Here is a 10769-nt window from a genome sequence, read left to right on the forward strand (position 1 = left end):
TAGAAACTTGTTTTGCTTTTCCTCCTTTCTGGTGATTTGAAGCACATTCTCTTCTCTGAAGAAACTGTCATCTGTGGTCAAATATGCATGTTACTTCTTTAAGAGGAAAAGTTTGTGCTTTGAAAGGAAAAGAAAGTTGTGATTTCACAAGGTATGCAGAGTATAAAACACTTAACTATAGTATGTGGCCATTTGAAATTGGAGCTGGTTGGTGTGCTATAAAATGCTGCCCTGAGTAAATGGGATTGAGGCTGCTCCTTTCTTTGACTAGAAAACAGAGTGTGTTCCTAAAGATTAATTCCCATTAAATGCAACCTGTGATGGGAATTAAAATATTTTTGGGTGTTACTTGCAAGTATACACCAGGCTTCATTCTATTCTCGCAACGTTTTGTGTTCCTTGTATACATGTGAAATAAGTAGCTTTCTACATGCTACAAGCAAAATACTACCATCCTGACAGCTCTCAGCTTTGGTAACTTCTATTTTCTGTTTGTGATGGAAAAAGGGGGGTTAAGTTAATTCTTTTCACTCCTTAGAATTTGTGATTTGTTCAGTGTTTGTTCCGGCATGAAGGAAAGGAAGCCAGGTTTTGTGTTACTGCTGTTTTTCCTGAGGGAACCTGATCTTTCATGGCTACAATTGAGCTCTGACTGACTTAGTAAAAATGTTTGGGTTTAAACTATGGAGCAGTGCTCTTAGATGTGATCCAAACTGGTTTGGGAAATGGGAGAAAAGCCTCATCCCCATGAGGGATTGTGCATGCTGCTGCTATTCTGAAAGATCTGTTAATTGCACTGAGGACTGCCAGCACATTAGGTACTAGGAGCACCGTGCTCTTTCATTTTCAAATTGCTGTTTGAAATTTAGAAGGATGGAGCTTGTGATGCTTTCTGTGCTGGTTTTGTTTGTGTGTTTTTTAGATGGTGGCTGTTTTTGTAAACCCTTCTTGCAGCCAGGTTGGTGCTGGTAGGTGGTTGTGGCAGGATCTAACAGTGGTACAGTGGCAGAAGTGGGTTCAGTGATGCTCATGTGTGGAAGCTGCTCTGAGCTGGTTCCTGAAGCCTCACTTTACCCCATCCCGTTAAAGCAGCATTGCTTTGTATGCTTGAGAGCAAGAGAGCTCTATTTTTAAAACCCATCTGTTGTTGTTCCAGCCTGAGACAAGAGCCAGGCTTTACCCAAGCAGTGAGAAAATAAGTTTGGACTTCATACCCCTCATCTTACAAAGAAAAAAAGAGCTCAGGCCACCACAGAGCAAGATGGCAGCTGCCTGCTGTACTTGCAAGTGTGGAAGCAGACTGTGCTGCTGTGATCTTGCTATAGGGCAGACCCTTTGTTAGGATCCTGTAAGGACTGCTGAGATTTAGAAGAAGCAGATAAAAACCCTAAAAAAATTAAGTGTAGTTGATGCTGTGACAAGAGGCTACTGTAGGAGTTTCTAAACTGCAACCACAGCTTTAAAGTGTGAACATAGCTTCAAGCCTAGGGTGCATGAAAAGTGCTAGGCAAACTGTTGTACTGAGGTGCTGTGTGCTGAAAGTCCCCCACTCAGCCTGGCTGATGTCCCAGACACTTTACATCCTTGTGCTCATCTTAAATGTGACCTGAAGTAACAGTCACAGAACAAGACAAGTATGGAGTTGCCTTTGGTCAGAGTAGGTGTCCACATTGCTTCCTCAGCTGGCTGACAAAATTCCAACTCAGTTCCAGTTAAAATGAAGAAGTTCAAGTATCCTTTATTCAAGGTTGAAAAATGTACCACACCGCATTATTGCAAAAGTTCATAGGTACAAAACACTTTGCAGCTGGTGAGAAGGCAATAAAAAGTTGGTTTTTTTAAATGTGTTACTATAAATTACTGTTACAGTACTTTGCAAATACAGAATTTCAAATTGCATTTTTATTATTCTAAAATTGCCCACAGTACTAGAAATTCCTGAAGATAAGGCAGCTGTTTGTTTAAAAGAGGAGGTAGCTGGTGTCAAGGTATTTCCATTTCTCTTTCAATGCCCACATACTTAAGGGCATCAGCTTGGCTATATCTGAAATTAAAAAAATAAAAACAAAAATAAAGATCAGTACCATTGACCATTTCAGCTTTGCTCTGATATAACAGCACAGCATGGATTACTCTCTCTCACACTTGTTTCCCATAGCTTCCTCACCAGCTGGGGCCTTTATTCTTTGTGTGAATTTGCAGATGCAGACTGATGCTGACCATGTAAGAAATGGCTTTTACAGGAGTTTGACCAAGAAGAACCAAAATGCTAAAACATTTCACACCTTTTCAGCTTAAATCTCTCTCACTAGAGTTCATTTTAGCCAGCAGAAAGCAACTGCATTTTTCAAAGTTGACTTACACAGTTTTGTCACTGGACAGCTTGGTTTTCTTTAAGTATAAATGAAATCTTAGCAAGCTCTTCTCTGTAGTAACACGAGAAGACTTCTTGTCCATTGCTGAATGATGGGAGAGATGCCCCATACTGAAAGTTTCATACATAAGTCTGCCCAGAGAAGTCATAGAGGTCTGTCCCCATTTGTCACCAAGTTTGCAAGGCTCTTAAGTAGTTGCTTTGCTCAAGTTAAGTCTCACTGGGGTATCTGGCTTAAAAAAAATAAAATAAAAACATAAGGGGCCTGCTGCTCAGCTGCTGAGACTTGAGGTTGTAAGGAGGCAGGCACAGTAATTAAGTAGTTATGAACTGGGCAGAAATACTGAAAGCTAATCCAGTTTATGACAGGGAGAAATTACAAAATCCATCTACCAACCTGTAGTCAAAGAACAGCTCTTCACCAGTCTGAATGGCTCTTTTAGCAAATATTCCTATTCTGTGATCACCATTAACCATCATAACTGTTAAAAGAAATTCAAACTTAGGTTAACACAAATACGGATAAAGTGTTGTGGGATACTTGTCTAGAATACACTCTTCAGGCATTTTAAAACTTACCTTTTGCATAGCAGTTGGGATTTACTGAATGGTTTGCAAATCTAATTTTGTTGCCCTTGCGTGTTGCATCAACCACAAAATCTAGGGAGGGAAAAAAAAAAAAGCCCAGAAGTGATGGCTAGGTCACCTACAAACAAATCTTTGTGACTGTTGTAATACCCAGAGTGCTTAGATTTTAGCAGCTGGAAAAGAGAACTGCTCAGCATCCCCCACGGAAGAGCCGGCACATCGTCCTCCAGTAGCTTTATTGTTCTGCAGACTCCAAATATTCCCACACTGCGCCTTCCATTAATCTCCTGCTGCACTGGCACCACCCTGGTTTCTTAGTTGAAGCTTCCCTACCTTTATGCCACAAGGTCAAGCTCCCTAAACACTCTGCATCAGCCTTGACACAAAGGTGCTTTTTTTTTCCTCTTTCAAATCTTTTTTAGCATTTTCCACTCGACACAGACCAGTCTGTATTTTCTCTTCAGTAGCCACACGTCTGTGTATCGTTTACCCCCTGCCAACATGAAATTACTGCCCTAACTTACTGCTCATTCAAGTCACAGTAAAATTATTTCAGGTAATACTTAGCAAACCTTAAATTCTTTAGGCTACTTTACTAATGGTTACACGTGATTTTACTCCATGAAATTTTACTTCTCAATTCATCTTGTATATTTGCCTTGTGTAATAGGCTCCATCACTATTATTTAGTTAACTAGCATTTAGGGGAAAAAAAAGGCACTAGCTATGAATACTAGGAATCCACATTAGTAGGAAAAGATGTGCAGAAGAAAGAAATTTCTCAGTGTTACCTACTGCCTGCAAAAGAACAGGGCTGAACTAAATGGTGAGCAAACATACTTTATATTTTTTATATATTGTATATTACACACACACACACACACACACACACGTTTTATCTGTGTTATATGCTGCAAGCGCTGTGGCTAGTACATACATACCGTTATTCAAGTTAAAAAGAAAGCTGCACATGTATTTGTCGTATACTTTTCCTCTTCTGTCTGCCTCATCCTGAGAAATAATCTGAAAGAAACAGTACTTGTAAAAGACTTCCTCTCCTCTTTTGTAACCGCAGCAGCTTAACATCAAAAAACTCAGACATTCTTAAAGAAGGGTGGAGTTTTTATTTTCCAGGTCTGAAAATATTCCTAAATATACACTGCTGTTTTCAGTAAGGATTCTGCACTTACCAGACAACCATGGTTTGCTCTTAGCATAAGTTCTTTCAAAGCAGAAGGAAAGCAAGAATGGCTCCTCATCTCCAAATCAAGACTGCATTCCTGATTCAGAGTTTTCTTATTGCTATAGAATATAATTTAGGGAAAGCACCTACTGGGTTTTAGTACTGTGCTAAATGATTTTGCACAGAATCCCAGGCACATCTGAATTGAAACTGCATCTAAAGAGAAAAATGACACTCCAGCCTCTCATTCTAACGAGAGCCTATGACAAATTTTTCATGTAAAGTTCCTGGGTTTGGAGCCTCTGACAGCAGTTGCTGTACACCGAGTCAGTCACATTTTCCTACCTACAGGCTGTGATACCAAGTTAGAGACAATCTCTTGGTCCTTATCCAACACACAACTTCACCAATTACACTTCCACACACCCAGTGTGCTCCATCCTTACCTCGCCACAGTATTCAGAGATGAATTCATTCTTCTGTACAGGATCTTTGATGAAAATTCCCCAGCCTGCCACATCTGAAGGTGCCAATAGCAAGTGCTGTGGGAGAGAAATCCAAGAAGTTTAGACAGGCATGGCCTGGATTAGGTTTTTTGTTTTGGGTTTTTGTTTTAATTGTATCTTAATGAAAGGTATGCTGGGGCTCCAGGAGAGGAGACAAACGCGGTTTGGTGTGCACACCAAAATTATACCTTGTGGATCAGAAGTCAGATGTGAAATAAAAGACATATGAAGTACTTAAAAACCAACACAAATCTTAGTTTAATCTTGACATGAGGTGTTACATAAAAACATATACAGTAAGGACTTCAAACTGGAAAGGTCTGCAGACAAGAGCCCACTACTGATCAGCTCAGTATTCGACTGAACCAGTTTGTGAGAAGAATAGAAATAAAGCTTGGTTGGTTGGTTAATTTATTTACATAACAGAGCTGGACAGGCTCTTGAGACATCTTTGGTGGACTGTAAAGTTTGTGCTGTAGAATCCACAACTGAAGAAAGAAGTAACCAGTATTGGTCTGAGCCAAACTTCCTTACGCTGATCTAGGGAAAGGCTGAGGAGCTACCACTTCAAAACAGCAGCCTATGAGCAAATTACAAGCAAAGCCTGAATGGGGAAAGGAGATACTCTACTGCAGTGCTACACAGAAACCATTAACTAATTGGTACATGACAAACTGTACACAGGGCTTAACAGCAGTGCATCAGCAAGCTAACACAAGCGACAGCTTCCTCCCTTTTTGCGTTTGTTGTTGTTGTTGTTCATTTCCATCACAAAGACAAAGAAATTCCATTCTCTGGCAGGAACACACAAAAACACCTCAACACCAAGGCACATAGCTGTATAACCATCTACATACCTTTTTGGATCCTCTCTGGATGCTGCAGTTCTTGCAAGAAACATTTTTGCTGTCCCAGTGGTCGGCTGCTCCGCACGTTAAACAGAGGTCGGGATCGCATTCGCGTACAGCTAGGTAACACGGACACTGCTTAGTGTTGCATTGTGCTTTACAGCGGCATCCGGGAAAGCGGTTTTGGCCTACAAAGGGAATGTATGGAAAACAAACAGGGCAAGCATGAAAAAAGTACATTGTAAAATTAAGACAGTGCAGATTATAGCAAATCAGAATATTAAAGAAACCTCAATCGGAGCCATTGAAATCTGTACAGGACATTTGGAAGTACTGTAAATTCTTGCCTTCCTTGATTTTACTTTAATCTTCCTCAAGTCTTCCTTCAAATTACTTCCTTTTAAGTCTTAAGACTAGTTTTGACTTCATTCAGTGGCCAGTTAAAAGGTGCTACCTTCTTACGCCGTTTGACACAATTTGCTGCTCTGGCAAACACAGTTGGACAGACTGCCGGTACAGTTACACGCTGGGACAGCAAAAGAAAGCTATAGAGAGCTTTTAAAGGCTTTACTCACATTCTGAGCTGCACTGACAAAACTTCTCACAGAAGTTTTGAGCAATTACACATGGACATGAGCTGTCACAAGGCTGACGTGGATGATCGCACGGCTGATAGTTGTAAACATGATTCGATGACCCATCTGAATAAAAATAGCAACATTTTGTAAAGTTGAAAGGTGCAACCAACTAACATGCAGTTCCCTTCACTCTTTAAAGTAGAAATTCCCTTTTAGTCACTTAATTAGGAAAACCCCAAAAATGAACAGAAAAACCCCCAAACCTATGATCAGTCGGTTAATAAAGAGACACCAAACCAGAAGGGTGATGTTATTTAGGTGTTTGTCACCGTTGGCTGCCCGCTTCCTAGCGCGCTTCATTCTTCCCATTATTTAGCTGCTTCAAATATTCCGAGCTGAAAACTTTCTACTGTGGAAAACTGAAGAACGAAACTACAATGGTATAATTCCCTGTGTGAACATGTGCTAGGGTCATACTGATGTTATTCAGCAAGGTAAATTTGCTCAAATACCCTAAGTAATTGTTACTCTGAAGCAACAGTCAACTTGGAAACAGATACACTGGCAAAAGAGTACCTGGTCATTATACCACTGTGCTTTCCCAAGTCAATTTTCCAATACAGACAACGCTAACGTCTTACAAGCAAGGAAGGACCGTGGGTGACAAGTGCAGATCTTTATGTATGGAGCAGCTAGGAGAATTTGGTGCTATATAAATTATATTTGCTGTTAATACTTCTGAGATTGTGTTGGGTTTGCATGTAAAAATGCTCAAGTTAGCAATCAGCAATCAAAAGGAGAGACAAACCGAGCTATTATTTATGTTGCTAGAAGTCCCAACCACTCACAATAAATTTTCAGATAACTATTTCTAAAATAAGTTGTTTTTAAAAACCAAATGCTGCTTTTTACCACAGCTCCTATTGTTAATACCATTTTTATCTGTACTTCAACGAGGCCACACTGAAAAGACAGTAAATTCAGCCTCCTTTCCTTTTCATTGAATTATACAGAGCTCTTCAGTTGCATGAACCAAACAGGACCTTTGGTCCCTACAATTATCTGTAATGGGAGCTTACTTTTTTCTTTTTATTCCTCCTATAATCTCTAGCTCCCCATGGAACGTATATAATGGCTTAACATTAAAAAAAACCAAAAAAACAACAACAAACAACCCAAATCCCCCCCCCCCCAAAAAAAAAGAACAACAACAAAATGAAAAAGCAATCGTAGGATCGGAAAAGTTGAGGACATAAATTGAATGGAAAGATGCTAACCCTTTTTCAGCTGTATCTTTCTGCAATGAGCAGCCCACAACCTGCAAAAACACAAAACAAACACAACAAGGTTGACAGGAACCCCTCCTGCAGTGGGCTGGCAATGGGAGCTGTATCGTGCACCCACACTTGACATAAAACAGGAGAGTTTCTGCTAACGTGAACGTCTGCTACCGCTGCACAAGTCAGAAGCGGCTGCAGCAGAGCTGCCCCATCTCAGCCTTCTAGAGCCGGCAAAATCAACGCCCTGCACTCTGCTTCCCCGCCCCACACCACTCCTCCAGTCCCAGGACTGTCCAGACCAGCAGCCCCCACCCAGCCCAGGCTAGAGATGCTCAAATTGAGGTGGCCTTTAAGGAAAACCTGCAAAGAGGAGGCTGCTGGAGCTGCTTCCAGCAGGCTGCAGAATCACAGGGACGTGCCTAAACAGGGGAGTGAAAGTGTGCCAGCCCCTTGCTTCACAGAGCCTGGCCCCAGCACCACACCGGGTGTGCAGCAGATCACAGACTGATGTTACCGTCATCTGCTGAGCTCCAAGTATGTGGCAGAAGTGACAGCAGCACCGATGCCATCTCTATTTCTCCTGGTTGGGCCGACTTTCGCCCAGTTTGTGCTGACTGGTGGGTACAGGGCTGAGCCTTTTCTCTTCAGCCTCAGACTCTCTGTGCCTCTCTCTTACATCCTCACAGTTTTCCTTCAGTGTCCTCTCTTTCTGTTAGCTAAGCACTCCCTTTGCAGGAAGTGGTGTTCCTTGGCTTTGTTTTGTTTCCATTTTTTAAAGAATAACATGATTTTGGTTGTCATAACATAGCTCACTATAACATTCTTGCAAGTTACAATTCCTCCTTTTATTTTGTATCCATTTTGGATTTTAAGTTCTTTGGGCAGGAAATGTCCATTATTTCTTGAATAGCAGTGTCAGGCACAACTGAGCAAAAACACCTGTCTGGACCTCAGGTACCAGAAGGAAAACCAGATTTGCATCTCAGTAGCCTTTAAAATTAAAGGAGAAATTTATGTGGGTTTGGTGTTTTCCTGTCAATGTATGCATTTTAGTTAGCACTGGAATCTCAATGAATTTACACATTAAAAAATAGATTAAGAATTTTCAAAGTTTATACTTCTCGGAGTTTCTTAGCATGTCATATAGCAACATTAAGAGAATGAGAGAAGCCTTATTCCCCTGCTAAATACTACACTGCTAGATTCACCTAGCAACCTCAATTTCTGAGCAGTTTTACTCATTTTAACCAGTACAAAATACTAGTGAACACATGCACTCAAAAATCCCCAGCACAGAGCTCTTAGAAAACTATTCTGCTTTTCAACGAAGGCAACACTCACAAGTTGGCACTCTGAAAACAGTATCTCCTGCGGAAACTACCTCAATAGGATTTTTTAGCCACTATTTCTTATATAAAAGCATGATACCAATTTCTACTTCAAGCGAATGGTGTGCCAGCCCCCCCACCACCCACAGCAGCGATTCTCTGTGCCACTGCCCTTTCAAAGCTTTACTGTTCGACCTCATTCAATGCTCAGAGCCGACTTTCTTACAAGTATCTGAAGGAACCCATATGAGTTAGAAGCTCACAGAGGCAGACTTGTCTGAGTCACTGATGTTGAGGGGAGGGCACAAACCCAGAGACTATCAGCACTGGAGAGCACTAATAAATAGCTGACATTCCTATTAAGAGTGGCTCACTTTAGAGAAAAGTGATATCAAAAATGTATTTATGAATGATGAGACAGTAACTCTTTGTAATGGGCAGTTCCCATACAACTGAAAGGAGTGCAATTCTCACTTAAATTACTCTAATGTACATCAAACTACTTTTTTGTCTAGCTGGTATTCGGCAAATGTAACATGTACCTTGTTTTTGAACATTTTTTCACAGAAGCTTGTCTCTCAGCCCAAGGTAATAAGGATCTCCCTATACCAAACCCTTAAAAGCTTTCTGTGGGCACACTACTTAAACCGCCATTTCATTAGCAATTAGTATGAATTTTTTATTATTAATTTTTTTTAGGTAACCACTATCCTACTTCTTTAAAAGTAAAATGCCACTTGCTGACTAGTTGCCACCGGGGACTTTTTGATATCTATGGGAAAGTATAGACTGTATGGACAAGTCACCTGAGTTCGTCAGATTGCCATCCTCAACAAAATATTCCGAATATTACCAACTCAAAATGGACAGAAATTTAAATACGGCAACCACAACAAAGGCATCGGCTCAGCCACAGAGGAGGAAGAGACCCTGGCAGGAAGGGAACTGGAGACACAGCGTGAGCATGAACTGCAGGGAGTGACAAAGACAACACGAAGGAAGCTGTCAACACTGACCAAACCGCCAGGAGGGTTAATTAGCACAACTAATATTATGTTCGGTAGCTTGTACTTTTCAAAAACTGCCAGGAAGCGCTGCGAGTTCCCCTGATAAGTGCACAAAGCTGAAGCCTGACTGAGTGCCATACTAAGGGTATTTTACCCATCTGCCCTATGATCTGCTATCTCAAACAGAAACAACAGGCAAGATTCTGCTCTCTTGCACCAGAAGCAAAGACAAGGAAAAGGCAGAAAGTTGAGAAAGAACTTGTGACTTGAAGCCTCAGGAAAAAAGCAAACCAGCAACTGAGTGGCAGGTTTCCCAGCAAGCAGGGGGACTGTCAGCATCTGGTTGCTGACATCTGCAGGACAGCCAGCTTTGAAAACCAGCATAACCAGGAGCATTACGATGGAAGCTGTCAAAAATATAGTTCTTCCCTGCTAACAACCTACTCAGTTTTGCCAGTGTTTCGACGAGGCACTGCTATCAGTTAATCAGGCAGGAGAAACACATTCTTTGGAAGAAGCTACACTAGCATTTCTTTCTCTGCACAGGGATACTCGGCTACCTGAAACACTACTGAACATTCAAAATATGTGCCAATTACATCAATATATGTAGTTTAGTCTTTGCAAGGTTTGATTTTCTGGCATTGGTTAAACAAAGACTTCTTTTCAGTCTTGTAAGTCCTATCTTATCCAAGGCCTCCCCACCGCTCTAAGATTCAGCCTTCCAGCCAGGTGGGACTTAACAATATCTGTGACAATGCCTCAGCTGCATCTTTTGCCTGATAATAGTGAGAATTTAAATCCCTATGAAAAGGCACCCTGAACTCTAGGCAGAGCCACATAAGCTATACAAACATATGCAGTGAACAGTAGTCCAGTGGAAGGTAGGGACGGGAGGAGGAAAATGAGAAAATAGGAAAAAGAAAAGACTTTAAAATTTTTAAGGTTACTATGTAAGCTCACATCCAAATAGAGGATGAGGTTGAGGAGGAAAACAAAAACAATCAAGAAGCTGCATTACATGCCCCTGCAATCAGTAACAAATCCTCATCAATCCAGAGGAAAGAGGGCCGATTA

At 41.1% G+C, this 10769-nt stretch overlaps 1 protein-coding gene across 1 annotated transcript in view; it reads right to left on the reverse strand.

The window, feature by feature from the left end:
* Nucleotides 1-1706: 1706 nt before the first annotated feature.
* EZH2 (enhancer of zeste 2 polycomb repressive complex 2 subunit) overlaps nucleotides 1707-10769 on the reverse strand; it is a gene marked incomplete at its 5' end in the record, with an annotated part of 21181 nt that continues 12118 nt past the window's right edge. The window contains 8 exons of the mRNA XM_010179768.1: nucleotides 1707-2044; nucleotides 2772-2856; nucleotides 2954-3034; nucleotides 3904-3985; nucleotides 4592-4687; nucleotides 5509-5687; nucleotides 6075-6200; nucleotides 7355-7395. Of these exons, the coding sequence (XP_010178070.1) occupies nucleotides 1984-2044; nucleotides 2772-2856; nucleotides 2954-3034; nucleotides 3904-3985; nucleotides 4592-4687; nucleotides 5509-5687; nucleotides 6075-6200; nucleotides 7355-7395 (751 nt within the window). The remainder of the gene's footprint in view (nucleotides 2045-2771; nucleotides 2857-2953; nucleotides 3035-3903; nucleotides 3986-4591; nucleotides 4688-5508; nucleotides 5688-6074; nucleotides 6201-7354; nucleotides 7396-10769) is intronic.

Source organism: Mesitornis unicolor, unplaced genomic scaffold, assembly GCF_000695765.1.
Source record: "Mesitornis unicolor isolate BGI_N332 unplaced genomic scaffold, ASM69576v1 scaffold46372, whole genome shotgun sequence".
NCBI lineage: Eukaryota > Metazoa > Chordata > Aves > Mesitornithiformes > Mesitornithidae > Mesitornis > Mesitornis unicolor.